We start from the raw sequence: 21,178 nt of genomic DNA, 5'->3' as shown, positions 1-21,178 counted from the left end.
AGTTTTACACGCCACGTCCCAATTGAGTTCCTGATGAAGGCTCTCAAGGTCCTGTTGATCTTGTACAGTTCTAGGCATTCCAGGATCCAGTTGTGGTACATTGAGTCATAGGCCTTCTTTGTCACGGTCTGTGTGGCAGACCGTGGGAGTGTAGGGAAGGAGGACCCAGGCGCGGTGCTCTATGTACAAGCAGTGCGTTTATTTACAGTGATGGACAGACATGACAATAAATCCCGTGCTCTCCCGACTCCCGTGACGTGTCCTCTTTGCAGTGCTAGTTCTCCTGTCTCCGCTTCTCCGTGATGAGCACCCCTGTGCTCGCTGTCCTCTCGTCTCCCCGTAACTCCTGGGGACATAAGAGAGAGGAAGCCGTCAGACACACAATAATGCAGCAGACTCAAACTAGGAACTGGTCGTGTCAGGGTCCTGGGTCGGAGTGACCCAGGATCCCTGAGCAGTTATGAATTATATTATTATTGTATTGATATTTGGTGTTGCTGTCCTTCTCCCTGTTTGCGCGTGTGTGTGTATATGTGTTTCTGCGGGCGCCTTCAGGCCTGGTGGGTGCGGCCCAGCTGGCGGACTGGCCGCACCCGAAGCCACACACCGGCTGCTGATCAGGCCTCGTCGGGGGAGCTACTTAGGAGAGTCTTGGAGCTCCCACTGACGCGGGATCATTGCTTGAGACTCCACGTTAGTCACCCAGTTGAGCTTGGTTAGTGTGTGTATGCCCGCGGTTGTATGTGTCCTGATGGCTGCTTCTATTGTGTTCCCAGGAGAGGTGTGGAGTGCCAGACAGCAGCAGCACGGGGGGTGCTGAGACACGGGAGCGGAGAGCACAAACACTGGGAGAAGACACGACATGGGAGTCTGGGGAAAGCACGGGGATTTATTGTTGTTTAGTTCCATACACTGTAAATAAACGCACTGATTATGTAACGGAGCGAAGGTGATTTTTTTTCAGTGTTTTTAAAGGAGGGGAACCTTGCTCCAAACGGACAGAGCAGTGGAGCCGCCAAGGGAACGCACACGAATAAAAACTGCATAGTTAAAATATAATTTATTATATTTAAATAGTTAAAAATCTAAAATGAATTAAAACAACCCTGGCCAGGGGACAACACAATAAAAATCAATAAAACACAACAGTAAAAGTCCAGTGGCGTCCGCCACGGTATAAAAGTCAAGAAGAATTAAAAATCCAGTGAAGCAGTGCAGGAGGGAAACCCGGCAGCATCCTCGCCTTCCTCTCCGCGTTCTGTGCACCGGTGCGCTAAAGAAAGGAAGGCAGCGGCAGTCACTACTCTTTTAGGCAGCTTTCATTCATTAAAAGGGGACAAGTCAAAAGACTTAACCCGGGTGGGCAGAGCTCTCAACTCCGCCCGCTGCTTCTTTGTAACCGCCAATCGGCACCGGCCCGCCTCGCCGCCTCTAATCTCCCGCAGTGCTTAATCTGGCCTCCTGTTGCTGCAGCAGTCGGACCGCTCGCTCCGCATCCCTGGTCGCTGACACTGTATCCTCCTGCCCTGCTTGACACCAAGCTCCACCAGTCCTATCTGTCACTGAGCACTCTCTGTAAATTACCACTCGCTCCTTTCCTCTCAGGTGTGTCCAATTAGTAAAAGGGCGGAGTCTCTCCAGGACAAATTGACAGATGCAACCAAAACATGCAGTATAAATAAAACACTCCACAAGATATAACCAAAACATGCAATATAAAAAATAAATAAGCACACTTCACATTAAAACACAGCAAAGTAAAACAACATCCGTCCTCCCCTGGATGACATCTACACACAGAGCACCGTGCCTGGGTCCTCCTTTTCCTCACACCCCCCACGGTTTTCCTTGCCAAACCGTGACAGGTCGAGAGACTGACGGGAAGCCACGCAGTGATCCAGCGTCGGAGAGAGCTCCACCACACTCTCAAGTTGCTCCTCCGACAGGCCTGATCAGCTGCAGGTGTGTCAAGGTCTTCAGGTGTGGCCAATCACCTCCCAGGGCCACACCCACACACCTACATGCACATATGTCTACAAGCAGGGAGAACGAGGGACAGTGATACAAAATACATACATTATAATATTAGTCCATAACTGCTCAGCGTCCCTGGGTCGCTCAGACCCAGGACCCTGACATTCTTGTAGTCAATCCAGACAGGTTGCAAAACCACACAAATCCGAAAGTTGAAAGTTGAACAGAACACAACTGAAATAGAAAAAAAACACAATTCCATGGAATATATTGCCCCCTTTTCCTGTTTCATATGTTAGGCTATGCCCTCTCTATTTTTGGTAATTCCACACCGGTGGAAACCCAAACAAAACATGCATTAAGAAGCCCTAATTCCTGTGTCTCAATCTCGTGGCCTATGTCACCGCTACTCGCGTCCGCATAATGAAGTGAAGAAATATTTTTTACAATTATTACTCAAAAATGTATTTAATATGAAGACAATAGTGTTACAGGCATAGCCCTAAAGAATGTAGCCTCATGGGCAGTGTATTCCGTGCCGCAGGGAGAATGTACTGCTATACACGTTATGTGTCTGTGAGCGTGAGGGAGGGAGAAAAAGGAGAGTCAAAAAGTACAAGTTGTCACCGATCAGAAACGGGAGATGGAAATATAATAATAACCACAGCAGCCAAAAAGAGTGCCTGATGAGCCCAGTTGTAAGCAAGCTGCCAAGACTGGACTGTACACTGTGTTTGTGTTTTCCTCCGAAACAATAAGTTCTGTTGGAGCAGCGTTTCAATGCCTCTCTCTGTCTCTCGCTAGCAAAGTTGACCCAGACAACAAAGTAAAGCTAGTTCCCAGCTACGAGTCCGACACTGAACCCGACGTATTAGCCAGAGGTCCCTAACCCTAACCCTTAAATGCACCTTAGAACACACATGCATCAACACTACAATGAGCGGGTGGAGGGAGGTTTGGAGTCTTCTCTCACCCCGATTCTCTGCGGCCTGCTGGAGCGGGGGGGCTAGGAGGAGGAGTTGGCCGTCCGACTGCGGTCTGGAGTGTGGGGCCTCCCTGCTGCTGCTACGGAGTCCCGGCGGTCTGCCTCCCCCCACCGCAGGGAAAAGGGTAACACCACCTGGGTCTGGGTGCAGTTCCCCCCTCCAGGGGCAAGGGTACCTAGACCCGGTTTGTAGAGTACGCTTGGGGAGTGTGATCGTGTGTACAGCGTCACTTTATGTCTGTCTCCACGTTGGTTGAGTGTGGAGTAAGTGCATATGAGAGCATGAGGGTGGGAATGGATGTTTGTATATGTGTGTGCCTGTATGTCTGTGTCTATATGTCAGGTTGGGTGTCAAGCGCCACCTCTCTGGGGACATCTCAGGCCCTCCAAGGTTTGGAGGCCTATCTCTCCCCCTACTACCACTTCCCCTGCCAGTGGCGGACTCCCTCAGACATCGGTGCGTTGGTGGTTCTTTGAGTCCAGGGATGGGCGTCCAGGTACACACCGGCTCACTCCTTGGCGGCCGCTTATCGGGGCCTGGAGCCTGGGGCTCGCTCGGGCCACTTCGGAGGTGGGGTGCCCCCGGCCTCTCGGCCTGGGGCTCGGTCACTCAGGCACGGCTGGCTGCCGGCGGAGCTCACGGGCGCGTCACTGCAACTCCCCCTGGCTTCTGCTCCGCGGCTGCTGAGTGAGCCCTCATTTGGGACTCTCCTCAGCTCTTTCTGGGACAGTGGCGCGGCTGCCCCTCTGTTGGTCTTCCTTGGTCTCTTGTGTTCTGGGGGCCTCTGGATGTCTGGAGTTTTGATCTCCTCCATACCTGCTTCATGCCCTGGAGGACGGGGCTGTGGCCCCCCCACACCCTCTAGCAGATCATTACATGAAGGAACCTTTTAAAAAAAACAAGCGCGTCCATGCTCACAGGTGTACACACGGGTGATCACACCCACAAACTACACCCTTTTTGGCTCCTACCTCAAAGCACACTGTGTTCTGTTGATCTTATGTGCTGCACAATAATGTTTAATATTTAGTATTTACTGTCATATTCCCATATATCATTGTGATGTTGTTTATTCTATTACTCTTGTTCTCTTCTGCTTGTTTTCTTTTTTCTTTCTCAGCAGGTGATCCAGGTGATTGATATATGCATTTTTTTTTTCTGCCCATTCTGTTGGTTTTTGTCTTTTGCCCTTCTCCCCCGTCCCTCTTCTCAGCTGTTTCTCTTTCCCTCTTTCTTTCTCCCCTTCTTTCCCCCAGTCAAGTCTGTCCCGTATTCAGTAAGTGAAAATAAAATAAAAAAAATAAAAAAAAAGCCAGAGGTCCCTTTATTACGGTTCGGAGCCGCGGACCTGTTTTATACGCACGGAATAGTTTTCTATACGAGATCGCTGCAAAAAGTGCAGCCTTACGTAATGTCCACCCTACTGTTATTCATTTTATATTAAGATTTAAAAATCTAGTTGGTATTGGTATGGTAAGTAGCCTTCAGTAATAGTAATAAATCACACAGCAATAGTACATTCATACATGTTTTTTTCCTTAGAAAGAAAATCAGCATAGACAAATTATTATTTTTTTCATATATTTCAAACCCTCACAAATGCAATCAGGCAAATAATAATAAATAATAGTAATACAAAGAATAACAAGTACAACAACAATTACAGTCATTTAATCATTAATGTAATAATTTAATTCTTGAAACACTTCTACAAAGCCAACATTTCAATATACTGGTTCTTCTTCAGGGAGGAAGCAATCCAGTATATACTATGGTTAAAAAAAAAAAGCAAGAATGCAAATACAAAGCAACAGTAATGCTAATACATATGCACTTAAAATAGTTTATTCATTTTAGTTAAGACTGCTGAAAACTGATACCTTATGACTTTGCCGTGCCACGACCAATTATTTCCTTTTTTGTGTTTCGCTCTGGTTTCAGCAGAATTATGTAACATTTTGGTCCAAACAGTGCCACCAATAGGCCAAAGCTTGAGGCCAAAATGGCAAATACCTCTACTGCATCTGCATATTTACCTGGAGAGTTGACATAAGCAGGAACAAAGGCCACCCACACGGCACAGAAGATCAGCATGCTGAAAGTGATGAGTTTGGCCTCGTTGAAGTTGTCTGGAAGATTCCTGGCTAGAAATGCTAGCAGAAAGCTAAGGATAGCCAGTACACCAATGTAACCCAGTAGCACTGCAAAGCCAATTGTAGACCCAACCACACACTCAAAAACTATTTTGTCATTGTAGTACTGAGTGTTTTTATAAGGAACTGGTGAGGAGGATATCAGCCAAGCAGTACATATAGCTGCTTGGATTGAAGTAAGAACTAATACTGTCCCTCTCTGCTGTACAGAACCAAACCACTTAAGATTGGTTCCCCCTCCTGGCTTTGAGGCTTTAAACACTGCCACAACAACCATTGTTTTCACCAGGATGCATGAGACACAAAGCACAAAGCTGATCCCAAATGCTGCATGTCTCAGTTGACATGTCCATAGCCTTGGTCGTCCGATGAATAACAGTGAACACAGGAAGCATAGTTTCAGTGATACTAAAAGCAGGAAGCTCAATTCTGAATTGTTGGCACGGACGATAGGTGTGCTGCGATAATGAGTGAAGATCCCCAAGACCACAGCACAGATAAATGTACCCAACAATGAAGCAGTTGTCAAGCAAATACCCAGAGGTTCATGGTAGGAGAGGAACTCTGTTTTCTTAGGAACACAGCGATCACGTTGAGGGCTTGACCAGAAGTCTTCGGGACAACTGGTGCACTCCAAAGAATCTAGTGTAAAGTGGAAGATACATTTTTTTGTATTTTCAGCATTCACCCTAGTGAACCAACTGCTTATATCAGAAACATTTTATGATACTAACCTGTTTCATTGCTGAACTTTCTTTCAGAACAACGCACACAGTCGAAACAGCACGCAGGTTGCCCATTTTTTCTAGCCATGCGAGTACCTGGGGGACAGCTTACACTGCACACTGACTGCACTGGCTGCAAGGTTAGTTATACCACATATATTGTACACAACATTATTGTATTGTACTGTGTCACACAGAACTATTTAAAAACAACATTAAACAGAAGTAACCTGTTTAGAGTCAGAGTTCCAGAAGATTTTGTCTTCATCAAGTCTGAGTTCTTCACCTTTCAAGGCTGTCTTCTTAACCACGCCCACATTCTGAACCTTCGTACTTCCATCAGGTAGCCATTGCCAATTCATGATATCATATATTGGCAAGGCATCACCATTTTCATCAAATGACACTTCATCTCCAAATGGAGTAGTGAAGTGAACTTTTTCCAAATAATGCATCAACTAAAAAAAATAAGATCAAGAGATTACCATTGAAAGGGACGTGAAAAGGAGACTTGATTATAGACTCAACTGATCATTCTTAATTCTCAACTGATTTTATTACAGCAACTAAGGATAGTTTAGTTTGGCATTGCAACTTGTGGAATAACAGAATTTGCAACATTGTTTTTTATTTCAATTTACTGAAATTAACAATCTTTAGTCACCACAATGTCTAGTCAAATGTGCAGTTATTCATTTTTATTTTGCAAATAAATTTGCTCATCTCACACATGTAAAATAACTATGTTCTAATGACAATGTTAATAAAATCTTGTGTTTCCAAAATCTGTCTTTAACACCAATTACTCACGTGAAAAAGAAGTTCACAGGAACACTCTTACTATTTCCATAGGAATTAAAAGGGTAAGTAGCAGAAAGGTATTGCTACTCACATGTACTTTATTAACTGATCATCAGCAAGTGTGACCACCTCTATATAAACAGAAGATTCAGGAGTTTGGTGTTCTAGAGCATTCACGTGTGTTAACACAATGCCAAATTCTTCCCAGGAGAGTGCGTCCCAGCAAGGTTGCCTGAAAGTCAGACTATGCACTGCTTACAGAATTTCCAAAAACCCAAGATCTACATTACAGATTCTACAAGATTAAATTATCATGTTAAATGTGTAAGTTTGTGACAGTACAATTTGAAGAAAACTAAAGTGTTGCAATGGACGAAGTGCTGTACATAAACATACCTACAAAATCAAAATAACTAAAGCAATGTTGTTAAAAAAAGAGCCAGTCTTCTGCAAAAATGTGAGACATTGATAAATCATACAGAAATTGATTGCTCCAAGTTAATGCTACTAAAGGTGGTTCTCCAAGCTATTGAATCAAAAGAGAGAGGGCACACAATCTCTACTTTTAAAATTAGGCTTAAAACTGTCCTTTTTGCTAAAGCATATAGAGGGATGGATCAGGTGAACCCGAATCCTCCTGTAGTTATGCTGCAATTGGTCTAGGCTGGTGGGGGATTACCATAATGCAATGAGTGTTTTTTCTTCAGTCACATTTCTCACTCACTATGTGTTAGTAGACCTTTCTGCATTGAATCATACTTGTTATTAATCTCTGGCTCTCTTCCACACCATGTCTTTTGTCCTGTCTTCCTTCTCTCTCCCCAACCGGTTGCAGCAGATGGCCGCCCCTTGCTGAGCCTGGTTCTGCCTGAGGTTTCTTCCTATTAAAAGGGAGTTTTTCCTTCCCACTGTCACCAAAGTGCTTGCTCATATGGGGTCTGATTGTTGGGTTTTATTCTGTATGTATTATTGTAGGGTCTACCTTATAATATAAAGGGCCCTGATGCAACTGTTGTTGTGATTTGGCGCTATATAGATGAAACTGAACTGAATCGAATTGAAAGAGTGTACTTAGTTTTTCACAGTACTGTATAACGTCCCATTTAAACATTCTTTTTCACTTGAGTGTAAGAGCTGAATTTTACAACAATAAAAATAAATGTTAGTGTGTTAACCAATACCACACCTGCCATGGCTCTAATTTTTGCAAAGTAGCACAGCTGTTCCCACTGAAAGGCCCCCTCCCAGGTGCACAGCGTAGCATGTCATCAAGGGCATATGCAAGAGCATACACCGCCTTGTAAATATTATACTCAGGCCTGAGGTTAGAAACATCCAAAAACTCAGTCTCCATATTTGCTAGTTCTTCTTGTCCAGTGCAGAGTGCTCCCCCACCTTGTAACCAACCTGATGGAGGTGGAGAAAATCTACACTGAAAGGTGTATTCCCAAAACTGTCTTACCTGAAAAATATTTCAAACAGTCTTAAAAAAGATATTTTCATTTTTTTTTTAATTTTGTGAGTACAAGTGTATTTTAAAGTTACAATCTTACCATGCTATTTCCATTGTTATTTCTGTCATAAATGTCAGGATGCATTTTCATTAGAAAATCCCTGAGCCCTGGTATTTCTCCTCGACGAATGGCAATGCCCAGAGTGCCACTCAGATATGGCATGTGTCGGGTTGTTTGGAGTACAGCTGCTGTTGTCCAGGCTTCACTAGCCATCCACTGCAGCCCTGTTACATTCTGCTTTATCACCTATTTAGAAATATAAGGAACAAAAAGAATCTGTACATAGTCTAGGATTGAATCATTACAAATCTTGAAATCATTACATACAGGGATGGAAATTGAGATCTCAGTAGTGGTAGGAAATGTTGGTTTACTTGCTATGCATTATGCTTATTGGTTCTTTTTTGCACATGTGCTACAACCAGCTGATTTTGGTTCATGTGACAGAGGAGGAAGATAGTGGCACAGTTTGATGAAAGTAATTTTCATATCCACTATGGACATTACTTTTATTTTTTTGTCCAAAAGGACATGAGCATGACGGTAAAGTGCAAACTTCAACCTGAGCAAAAACAACTGCCTCATCCTGCTAACACAACTTCAGATCTTTACAAGCATCTGCAAAGATAGCATGCTAATGCTAAACTAGCCAAGAATCAAGCATGATGTTAAAACTGAGGGAATGATGACCCCAGCTCAGCAAACAGACCTTGAACTTCAAAAGGTAACAAAACCAGTCACGAGCAGGCTGTAGCCTCCTATTCTATCTGTTCATGTTTCTAAAGTAGAATCTCTGTGGCAATGACTTTGAAGTCTCTTTGTGCTGTTTTCATCTTTGCTTTGTGTTGTGGGCTTTGTTTTCCTACCCGAAATACAAGGAGAAAGATTATATGTGTGTCCTAATTTGGATAAGGAGTTGTGCTGGTGTGTGGGGCTGTAGCCTAAAATGCTAATTATGAAACAGAGAAAAAACAGAGAAACGCAAAAGTAATGTAGCAAGTAGTATAACGAATTTCTTTCTCCTGAGAGTAATTAAGTAGCATACTACATTACTTTAAGAAAAGTGAGCTGGAAAATATATGTAATAAATTACTTTTTTTGACTAATGACCCCATCACTGATCACAACAAAGAATGGAAATACCTCCAGCATCCATAAATATTTGACCACACAGCATGCAATTCATTTGCATGAATATAATGTCTGTAATATAATTTACATCTCTAATTACTAAGCAAGAGGCGGCTGATGAATACAATTTGATTTAGATATACCTCCTCCATTAGTTGAATCATGTGGATTTGATGTGCAAAGACAATTACCACACGTGCTGTGGACTTCTTCATCACCTCAACAATCCTCCTTAGTTCAGCTGAGTTTTCACCCCAGGGCAAAATTTCTGAGTAGGCAAGACAACTTCCACCAGACTGAGCCAACGCTTGTCGAAATGATCTCGCTACATGGACTCCATAATCATCATCACTTACCAGCAGACCAGCCCACGTCCACCCAAAGTGTTTTAGAATTCGAATCATTGCATGAACCTACATAAAGACCAGTGAAATTCTTAGTTTAGGCTTGAATTATATTTCAGTGCAAACAATAAAATTACATAATCACAGTTTTTCTTTCTAATCAATTTGCACAATACGTAATCCAGAAAAAAATGAAAAATTGAAAAAAAAACTGCGTTGTTTAGTTCGGGGTAACTTACATCAATTCACTTGCTGTAAAATACATTTGCTCTTTGTAGAAGAAAGTTTTACCTGAAAGGCATCACTTGGAATGGTTCTAAAGAAAGACGGAAACTTATGACGGTCACTTAGACAAGAGCATGTTGCAAAATAGCTCACCTATCAAAAAACACAATTGAAATCAAAACAGATTGATGCTGAGAAGCTGGAACTAATATACAATGTATATTTCCTATTTTTTCATTTTGTCATTTCTCACCCTAGTGAGAAACATTAACTTTAATACAGCATGCCAAAAGCACATGTAAAATACAGGACAGGAAACTTACAATTGGCATTTTAAATAAACCTATTACATCAGAGGTTGCAATAGAAAATGTTGAGAAGGAATCACCCACGATCCCTACAACTGGAGGGGTCCCCAAACAGTTCTCGTGAAGCAGAAACTTTTCCTCCCGACCACTGACTAATGATAATGCAGCACTGAATCCAATTACAAGTGTGGCACAGTTGTCATAAAGACTGTATCCAAGAGTCACATTAGGTAGCAGATTGGCGTTTTTGTTGATTTCATCAATAGCAAAGGCCATTGTCATGGCATGCCTGAATCCAGGAGGGTCAAACCTTGTAAAAAACAAAACAAAAAACCCCAAAAACTCAATATTGAAAATTAACAAAAGTATAAAAATCTGCACCAGTGTTTGCTTTCATGAATTGGTGCATTTAATGCATGAATATAGTACTTACCCTTGGCAACTCAACATGTTTGGCTCTGAGGTAAACGTTAGCTCAGGGAAAACAGAGGTGTAGTGAACTTCAAACAGCCCCCCCCAAAATCACATCTCCAGGTTTGTGCATCCCATTAAGATAAAACTGTCTCCTTAACTTGCAGGTTGAGAAAAGAGACTCTGAGATGAAAAAGTGGGATGAGAAGTAAATCATGATCACATAGAAATATAAGAACTTCAGTGTGTCAAAAAATGGCCCCATAATGACTCTTTCTCTTTACACCACTTTTCTTATCTTAATTAATGCTTACCTCATTTTATATCTCCTCTGGTTTCTTTTTCATTGTAGTATAGCACCACCTACATGCATATTTTATGACAGGGCATCCACTTTCTAGGTACATATTAGCTCATTAGATAAAGAATACCCTAATGACAATGTCAACTTCTGGACAACTTCCAGACTATGCAAGATTTAGTGCAAGTAAAGTAGAGTAGTAAAGCAAGTAGTAGAATCAATAAATTCGGCATTACTAACTTAATATATTTTTTGCTGCTGCCCCTGCGGCATTTTTGTAGAGAAGACAAAGTTACTATTTTTGTAAAAAAACAAAAACAAAAAACAATAAAGGCCATAAAAGTGCTGTCAAAATTAACACGTTAACAAAGATTAATCAGTGATAATTAAAAATAAATAAATAAATAATGCAATTAATGCATCTGGAGCGCAGAATGACTCAAAATCCCTAAAACGTTTCTGTCAACGCATTTCAGGCAGTTTGTCCAAGAGTTACATTCGCACATGTGCAAATGGGCAGTAGGTCTGGCAGTGATGATAAATGCACATTGGCCCTCTTGATGGGAAATTTGAGTATTAAAAAAATAACAAGACTGAACAGTTGACTGACATAAAGTCGTATGCACATTGTGGAAGAAGGAATTTTCTTCTTCAGCTTAAAATATCACATTGACGCGATGCATACATTAGTCGGGCCTGCTGCTAGCACATTGGCTAACGCGTCACTCAGCTTGCAACGAACCACCTCACAGCGTATCGGGGGCTCAGTACGTCTACCTCGCAATTTTTGACTGACACAAATGGCAAGTGGATTGCAACAAACTGTGGAGCTATTAATATCGTTGAGAAAACGCGGTTTAAATAGCTTTGGTTCTTATTACCATTATCTATTTGTTTCTTACTGTATTACTATTTATATTTCATTCCTGCACAGTTGGTGTGCAGCTTCCATAATTTCGCTGTGTATATGTACAGTGACACAAAGTGCTGTTCCATTCTATTTTATTCTATTCTTTTTCACAGAAAAACTACTGCTTATAAAAACATTATCAAAAACATAAAAGAAAATTGGCAATGTAAATAAATCAAGTTTCTTTACTTACTTGTCTACAGTTTTATCTTTAGTACTGTTAACACTATGGAGACCAAGACTCATGCGTAGACATGTATCTTGTTGATTGTATGTTAAGCTTATTCTGTACAGCTGGCTCCGAAGTCAGTGACCACTCAGAGAAATCTAAGGAGTACTGGCCATTATACATGCCCGTGGAACCTAAATCTCCAGTTCAGTCACCCATTCTTGCTGATGTTTGCTTCCATGTTTTTACTTTACTTTTTTTGTATAGCAACAACAACGCTGATCAGAGCACCTTAAATTGTGATTGTGATTCCAGATAAAGTAAGAGCAATTCTATCTGAGCAAGTACTGGCTGACACTGAAGAGAAAAGGTCTTTTTAACCAGAAGAGGAAAAACAGCAGAGAATATAATAGAAACAGTCATGGTTATGTTTTTCATTTTTGGTGTATATATTAGTATTAGCCTCTTTTTTTAAGTTGTTAGTATTTTAAGATGTGTTTTTGTGATTAGGCTATATTTCAAATGTCTTCAGTTGACAGTAAAAGATGAATTGCTCATATTTTATTTAATCATGTTGTCCACTAGGTGGTAGTAGCAGAGTGAGACTTTACAATTATAGCTTCTTTTAATATTTCTTAGTAAATTTCCAGCATTAATTTGCCAAAGACTCTGTGTGGAAATATTGTACAGTTACATGACTGCAAACATGCCAACTTAGAACTCTCAACACATAAACTGAGCTAAATGTATTAAACATCAAATGAAGAAATACTGAATGATAAGATAACTTTAGGATATCTCCAAGCCTTATCGGGGACAAAGTTTTGTTTTGTTTTGTTTTTTTAGCTAAATGAATCCAGCTAAACTCATAGTATCTGTCAAGGCTATTTGTAATATACTCTCCTGTTTAGAGTAATGAATGACCTTTCAGACTTTTAATCAAAGACCACTGCGTAAGATCATGTCCTCTTGAAGGCGTAGAGCAGAGCCCGTTCTCTAAAACCCTATATAAATACCACTTACACACATACCTGGCATCAGGGAGAGATGGCAGTCTCAGTTCTTTTAATTGGTCTGGTATCTGCTCTGTGTTTGTTTCAGCTGAACTCAGTTTTTGCCTTGGGTGTGTCTCTGGATAGTCTGAATCAAAGGAGTAGCTTTACAGGTGCTTGGGCTGGTACTGAAGCTTCTTCTGTGAAATGTAAGTTGCAGGGTAGCATTCATCTACCTGCATTCTCAATGGATGGGGACTTCATTATTGGGGGTGCTTTCTCTCTTCACTCCTACACGCAAACAGTGAGCCATGATTATACCATCATGCCTGAGCCAGTAAGATGCAAAGGGAGGTCAGTATGGAAAAAATTATGAACATGTTGCATGTATTGTAATGGTAATCTTTCTTGCTGTGTGTTATCTGTATGAAATTTCATCTTAACAAAATCTATGTAGCCTACAATTTTAACAGTGAAGTGACTGTCTGTCTGCAGCATAAATGCCGATGAGCTGCAGTTGTCACATGCAATGGTCTTTGCCATAGAAGAGATTAACAACAATACAGAGCTGCTGCCCGGAATCAGGCTTGGGTATCAGATCTATGACTCATGTGCATCAGTTTCCATGACAGTGCATTTGGCATTTCAGTTTTTGAATAGCTTGGACCTTGTGTTTCACACTGGCAAAAACTGCTCCCAGTCAGGTATGGTGATGGCTGTTGTTGGTGAGTCTGGGTCTACGCCATCCATCAGCATGTCACGGATCATCAGTCCCTTTAACATTCCTCAAGTAAATACTTTAATTTTTTTTTTCAAACTAGGTGTTTAAAATATGCATGCACATCTGCAGTTCTTATAGGATTACCTTGTCTTCTTTTGTTTTAGGTGAGCCCCTCTGCCACATGTACATGCTTGTCTAACAAGCAGCAGTACCCAAGTTTTTTCAGAACAATCCCCAGTGACCAGTTTCAAGCTGCTGCTCTAGCCAAGTTGATAAAACACTTTGACTGGACTTGGATAGGTGCTGTTCGGTCAGATTCGGATTATGGAAATAACGGCATAGCATCTTTTCTAGAAGCAGCACAGAGAGAGGGGATCTGTGTGGAATACTCTTTGTCCTTCTATCGGACCCACCCACATAGCAGGATTCAGAAAGTAGCAGATGTTATCCGCAGGTTTCTATATGACGTGGGAATTTAGTTTCATTTATTTAATGTAATCTTTCATGATGTTATGAGACAGTCAAAAAAATTATTTTGTCTCTAAAGGTCAAAGGCTGTAGTTGTTGTGGCATTTGCATCTTCAGGAGACATGAAGATCCTGTTTGAGGAGTTATCACGTGAGCCTTTCCCACCTCGACAATGGATAGGCAGTGAGTCATGGGTGACCAACCCGGGATTAAGGAAGTACAGTTTTCTCGCTGGGACCATTGGATTTGGAATTCAGAAATCTGTAATCCCAGGTTTCAGAAACTTCCTGTTGAATCTCTCTTTTGCTCAAGTGGCTGTATCACCATTGCTTACTGAGTTCTGGGAGGATTCCTTCAACTGCACAATAAAAGAAAGTGAGAAACATTTTTCGTTTTTTGTTTTTCTTGGTTGTTAGAGTTTCTTGTAAAATGTCTGGTCTTAAAAAGGCCAGACATGTTCTTTTTTGTAATTTAAGCAATTTCAAATCCAACATAATCAAAAAGGTCCGTTACTGCAACAAATCATAATCTATATGTTTAACCTTTAGGTCAAGTTTAGGCAGTCAGCCAACACTATTACTGTGGCCCCTTTTCTCAAACGTGACTCTTTGTTTGTTGAGTGATATGTTCAAAAGATATGATGTTAAATGGATGAATTCAATTGTCTGTCATTTTGGTGCCTTTTTTATTTTTAGGTAATTCTGCAGGAAAGAAAGTATGTAATGGAACTGAAGATATAAAGACTCTCCAAACCCCGTACACTGATACATCTCAGCTTAGAATTAGTAACATGGTGTACAAGGCTGTGTATGCAATTGCACATGCCATTCATAATGCATTATGTCAGGGAAGAAATGTCACAGCTCAGTGTGACAAACTAACCAAATTACAGTCCAAGCAGGTCAGTAAAAACGAATCAGTCATTGCCAACATGTTTCACTGTCTCTAAGAAACGTTAAGTGAAACATTACTTTTAGTTGTTCAAATATTGTTTTGTTTTTTCTTTCCACTCCCTTTATGTCTCAATTCATCCTTACAGATTCTAACTGAGCTGAAGAAAGTAAATTTTTCCCGAAATGGATATGATGTGTCATTCGATACTAATGGGGATCCTGTGGCTATTTATGAGTTGGTTAACTGGCAGAAAACTATGGCTGGCATAACTGACATAGTGACTGTAGGGCTGTATGATGCATCACTGCCAGAGGGCCAGGAGTTCCAGATTAACAAAAACATCATCTGGATGGAGGGCAGCACGAAAGTAAAAAGTCAAATTAATGTAATCTTTTCAGTTTTATAGCAAACATTTACATATGTTACGCTGCCTTTTTATATTACACAGGTGCCAGTGTCAGTGTGCAGTGGGAGTTGTCCTCCAGGAACTCGTAAAGTGCTGCAAAAAGGAAAACCCATTTGCTGCTATGACTGTACCGCATGTCCTGAGGGAGAGATTAGTAATACTACAGGTAAAGTAAAATGCTTGTCTGTGCATGTAAAATGTTTTTATGATGCAAATCTGCAACATCGAATACATTACAAGAATAAATTTGTAATCTATAAAGCCAAAATTACAAGAAGCACCTTAACTCCTTTTTTTCTCCCATTCAGATTCTGCTGATTGTTTACCCTGCCACATGGAATTCCAGCCTAATGCAAAGAGAGACACTTGTATTCCTAAACCCATAGAGTTTCTTTCTTTTCAAGACATCCTAGGAATCATCCTGGCTACATTCTCAGTTCTTGGTGCTTGTCTGACTATTATCACAACTGCTATATTCTTACGTCACAGGACATCTCCAATTGTCCGAGCCAACAACTCTGAGCTGAGCTTCCTGCTGCTCATCTCACTGACTCTGTGTTTCTTATGTTCAATAACTTTCATTGGAGCGCCATCTGAGTGGTCCTGCATGCTGCGCCACACTGCATTTGGCATAACCTTTGTACTCTGTATCTCCTGTGTACTTGGGAAAACTATAGTGGTTTTAATGGCTTTTAAAGCCAGACTTCCAGGTAGTAATGTGATGAAATGGTTTGGTCCTCCACAACAAAGAATGACTGTTATGTCTTTCACCTTTATTCAAGTTTTAATATGTACTATTTGGTTGGTACTTAGCCCTCCATTCCCAATAAAAAATCTAACCGCATACAAGGAGAAAATCATCCTGGAATGTGCATTAGGCTCTGCTGTTGGCTTCTGGGCTGTGCTTGGTTACATAGGCCTACTTGCTGCCTTTTGCTTTGTTTTAGCTGTTTTAGCCCGCAAGTTACCTGATAATTTCAATGAAGCCAAGCTTATCACCTTCAGCATGCTGATATTCTGTGCAGTGTGGATCACCTTTATCCCAGCATATGTCAGCTCTCCTGGAAAGTTCACTGTGGTTGTGGAGATTTTTGCCATTCTGGCCTCCAGCTTTGGACTAATAATGTGTATATTTGCTCCAAAATGTTTTATCATATTGTTTAAGCCCGAGAAGAACACCAAGAAACATGTACTGAGCAAAAATTAATCATAATTTAGTGGTTTAGAAATTGTTAATGTTACAATTCAAAGTCAAAATTGCATATAATTGTAAATCAATTTCTGGATACTGGCTACACATAATAGACAACTGCCTGACTACACATATGCACCTACACAGACATACAAACTTCTGGTATTTTCTCTTAACAGGGTCTCTCACATGGTATTCATCATCAATACTTTCATTATTGTTTGCTATTATTACTGCTATCCATATTATTATTATATTATATCATGTCAGTGCTGACCGATTTGGTTTAAATGAGTCTCTCTGTGTTGGTGGGTGATTGGGGAGTGAACTGGGCATCTGCACTGCACCCTCAGCACTTTTGGTGACTTGCTCTAGACCCAACCGTTTCAAGTGGTTAAAAGGAAAGTCATAATTTAATAAAATCTCTTATCTCTGTATTTACATAATGATTGATTTATTTTTTAATTTATTTTTGCTACCTATACTTTGTAATGACACTACTATAACTGTTATTTCATATTATTATCATTATTATTATTGTTGTTATTATTGTTATCGTTATTATTATCATTATGGGCATTATTGCATTTGAGAGCATTTTTATTTCTTTATATAGTTTATGTAGTTTGCATTACTACATGAAATTATTTCATTTACCATTTCAACCAACACACAAACTGGACTGTACATAGTAAACAGATACTGGACTCACCTTAATAATGTTTTTGCACAACTTGCTTGTCTTTTTTGTCTGTTCACCTGTCCTTACTGGACCTGTTTGTCTTGTTTACCTCACAATAAAACTAAAAAAGAGGAATTCCACACCTTCAAAGCACATAACCGAGTTCTTCTTCTTTGTTATTTAGAAAACTTTTTCTGTGAAGTTATTATACATTTTTTAAATTATTGTTTGTATGTGTCAATTTATGAATACGTAATTCAGAGTAATCAGAGTAGGGGTAGTAATAGTGAATATTGAAATAAATGTAAAGTCACATTTCACAATAACACAATAACAATATAATTCTGATTTATTTTTCAGTTGTTTCGTACAATGGAATCTAACATTTCCATTTGAATCAAACATGAGGTCCAAGACTGCAAATTTAAGTTTAAAGTGAACTGAGTGAGCTCTGTCATCTATACACATATCTCGCACCAATTTAATCATTTAGTTATGATGCAGTGGGAAGCACTAAGAAACACTGAGTCTTATTATTAATGCGGATGCTACGTTGACATGTAGACACTTAAATGTTCTTAAGCAAGGACACAGCATCACTGTCATCTCCCAAGCAGAAAAATACACCTGCTGTGCCAAAAAAAAAAAACTGTTTAGTAATGATGTCGAGGAATACAACATAATGTCTGCTGCGACAATGGTCCACATTCACAAACCCCACAATTACAATTTGCTCACTCAGAGAAAACATTAATTTAAAAAGTACATTTCAAAAAGTCTAGTTATAAAAGTTTTCAACTGTTGTTCAAAAACTGTTGTTCTGAAAAGTTGCCGAAGCAACATTTTCATTCATTATGAACAGGAACAAAATCCCAAATTATAGGATTTAATTAACAGCAGTTGGTAACAATATTTCAGTTTCATTAATTTCCTTCAAATATGCAGCTGGTAATCATGGTGAAATACCAGCAAGAACATAAAAGAAACAAAAAACAAAAATTAAAAAAACATTATAAGGTAAATGGAACAATTAAAACATCAAGCCAGGTGTACTAAAACAGATTTTTCTCTTAAATTAAAAAAATAATAATAATAGAAGAACAGATTGGCAATTATAGCCCATCTGGAGGTTCATAAAGCGTAGAGTTCTTTTTTTTTTTTGGCTTGAGACTATGCTTTGCAATCATTACTTTAATCAAATAACATTAATGTGTATTGTATTGAACAAAGAACTAAATACAGAAAACAATAGAATTGCATATTATTGTCATTGTACATGTAAAATAAAATTGTAGGTGTGTCCCACCAACTGTGCATGGCATAAAAATATACATAGTATTAGAGCAAGAATAAATACATGCCGGAAAAAGGTAGAATGGTTTCTTCACAGAGAACAGCCCAAGTCAGGTGTGAAAAGGCACCCAAGCCTCCCAAGCCTCGTCAGCTGCCTGAAACTCATAGAGGAGCTCAACATCTTCATTGCTGGGTATGAGGTAACCCCTCTCCCCTAGACCCTGCTCCCCACTTCCCTTTCAACCAGCAGACCCCTCTCTCCCTCCAGGAACATGAAGTCAGAAGCACTCTGATCGGGCGACCGTGGCTCAGGGGGTTGGGAAGCATATCTGTAACCGGAAGGTCGCCGGTTTGATCCCCGGGCTCTCTGTCCTGGTTGTTGTGTCCTTGGGCAAGACACTTTACCCTACCGCCTACTAGTGTTGGCCAGAAGGGCCGATGGCGCGATATGGCAGCCTCGCTTCTGTCAGTCTGCCCCAGGGCAGCTGTGGCTACAACTGTAGCTTGCCTCCACCAGTGTGTGAATGCGAGAGTGAATGAATAGTGGCATTGTAAAGCGCTTTGGGTGCCTTGAAAAGCGCTATATAAATCCAATCCATCATCATCTGAGCCCGGTGAATGCCAGAATAACTAATGGCCTTGATGGCATCCCAAGGGCTGTGGTCAAAGCCTGTGCGGAACAACTGGCAGGGATACTCACAAAGCTGTTCAACCTCTCCCTCACTCATGCCACCATTCCCAGCTGTATGAAGGCCACCACCATTCCCAGCTATATGAAGGCCACCACCATTCCCCAAAAAGACTGATATAGACAGCCTCAATGACTACGAACATACAGCCCTCACATCTGTAGGCATGAAGTGTGTCGAGTGGATAGTGTCTCAAGGTCTCTTGCACCCTGCCAACCACCTGTTTGACCTGCTGCCCTCTGGCTGGCGCAGGGGTTAATCATGTCTCACACCTTCAGGCTCACAAACAGCTTTTTCCCCTGGGCCATTTGGACATCAACAAACACTATCTCTCCACACCCGACCGATGTCCACTCACCTCACCAATCTGGGCCATGGTCTGAGTAACCCTCATCACTCAGACCACTCACACATGGTCTCTATACTCAGACCAAGTCCTGTACTACTTCAAAGCACTGTGTTCTCCAATGCATACCTTTCTCTTGTTTTCTATATATCGCTCTTGATTGTATATATTTTTCCAGTTTATTGTTTATTACTACTATTTATTACTTATTACTATTATTTAGAAGAAAATTGGCAATGTAAATGAATCAAGTTTCTTTACTTACTTGTCTACCGTTTTATCTTTAGTACTGTTAACACTATGGAGACCAAGACTCATGCGTAGACATGTATCTTGTTGATTGTATGTTAAGCTTATTCTGTACAGCTGGCTCCGAAGTCAGTGACCACTCAGAGAAATCTAAGGAGTACTGGCCATTATACATGCCCGTGGAACCTAAATCTCCAGTTCAGTCACCCATTCTTGCTGATGTTTGCTTCCATGTTTTTACTTTACTTTTTTTGTATAGCAACAACAACGCTGATCAGAGCACCTTAAATTGTGATTGTGATTCCAGATAAAGTAAGAGCAATTCTATCTGAGCAAGTACTGGCTGACACTGAAGAGAAAAGGTCTTTTTAACCAGAAGAGGAAAAACAGCAGAGAATATAATAGAAACAGTCATGGTTATGTTTTTCATTTTTGGTGTATATATTAGTATTAGCCTCTTTTTTTAAGTTGTTAGTATTTTAAGATGTGTTTTTGTGATTAGGCTATATTTCAAATGTCTTCAGTTGACAGTAAAAGATGAATTGCTCATATTTTATTTAATCATGTTGTCCACTAGGTGGTAGTAGCAGAGTGAGACTTTACAATTATAGCTTCTTTTAATATTTCTTAGTAAATTTCCAGCATTAATTTGCCAAAGACTCTGTGTGGAAATATTGTACAGTTACATGACTGCAAACATGCCAACTTAGAACTCTCAACACATAAACTGAGCTAAATGTATTAAACATCAAATGAAGAAATACTGAATGATAAGATAACTTTAGGATATCTCCAAGCCTTATCGGGGACAAAGTTTTGTTTTGTTTTGTTTTTTTAGCTAAATGAATCCAGCTAAACTCATAGTATCTGTCAAGGCTATTTGTAATATACTCTCCTGTTTAGAGTAATGAATGACCTTTCAGACTTTTAATCAAAGACCACTGCGTAAGATCATGTCCTCTTGAAGGCGTAGAGCAGAGCCCGTTCTCTAAAACCCTATATAAATACCACTTACACACATACCTGGCATCAGGGAGAGATGGCAGTCTCAGTTCTTTTAATTGGTCTGGTATCTGCTCTGTGTTTGTTTCAGCTGAACTCAGTTTTTGCCTTGGGTGTGTCTCTGGATAGTCTGAATCAAAGGAGTAGCTTTACAGGTGCTTGGGCTGGTACTGAAGCTTCTTCTGTGAAATGTAAGTTGCAGGGTAGCATTCATCTACCTGCATTCTCAATGGATGGGGACTTCATTATTGGGGGTGCTTTCTCTCTTCACTCCTACACGCAAACAGTGAGC

At 40.4% G+C, this 21,178-nt stretch overlaps 1 protein-coding gene and 1 pseudogene across 1 annotated transcript; one reads left to right on the top strand and one right to left on the bottom strand.

The window, feature by feature from the left end:
• Window positions 1-4,841: 4,841 nt before the first annotated feature.
• On the bottom strand, window positions 4,842-10,738 carry LOC101475349 (extracellular calcium-sensing receptor-like; annotated as a pseudogene).
• A 2,516-nt stretch (window positions 10,739-13,254) lies between these two features.
• LOC112435936 (extracellular calcium-sensing receptor-like) lies at window positions 13,255-16,640 on the top strand. The gene is made up of 8 exons (XM_024805038.2): window positions 13,255-13,298; window positions 13,440-13,734; window positions 13,830-14,119; window positions 14,213-14,508; window positions 14,829-15,034; window positions 15,173-15,394; window positions 15,476-15,599; window positions 15,742-16,640. Exons 1-8 carry the CDS (start codon window positions 13,270-13,272, stop codon window positions 16,638-16,640), a joined length of 2,361 nt encoding a protein of 786 aa, XP_024660806.2. The 5' UTR covers window positions 13,255-13,269.
• The last annotated feature ends 4,538 nt before the right edge of the window (window positions 16,641-21,178 follow it).

This window comes from Maylandia zebra, linkage group LG14 (assembly GCF_041146795.1).
Source record: "Maylandia zebra isolate NMK-2024a linkage group LG14, Mzebra_GT3a, whole genome shotgun sequence".
NCBI classification, from domain to species: Eukaryota; Metazoa; Chordata; class Actinopteri; order Cichliformes; family Cichlidae; genus Maylandia; species Maylandia zebra.
The sequence above is the reverse complement of the archived record's forward strand: the minus strand, read 5'-3'. Positions and strand labels throughout refer to the sequence as shown.

What these genes read in the sequence shown, in the direction of transcription:
- LOC112435936 (XM_024805038.2), top strand. Translation starts at nt 13,270, where the DNA reads ATGCCTGAGCCAGTAAGATGCAAAGGGAG. An exon ending in CCAAATTACAGTCCAAGCAG is followed by an intron (nt 15,035 to 15,172) that starts GTCAGTAAAAAC and finishes TCATCCTTACAG; the next exon opens with ATTCTAACTGAGCTGAAGAA. An exon ending in AGAGATTAGTAATACTACAG is followed by an intron (nt 15,600 to 15,741) that starts GTAAAGTAAAAT and finishes TCTCCCATTCAG; the next exon opens with ATTCTGCTGATTGTTTACCC.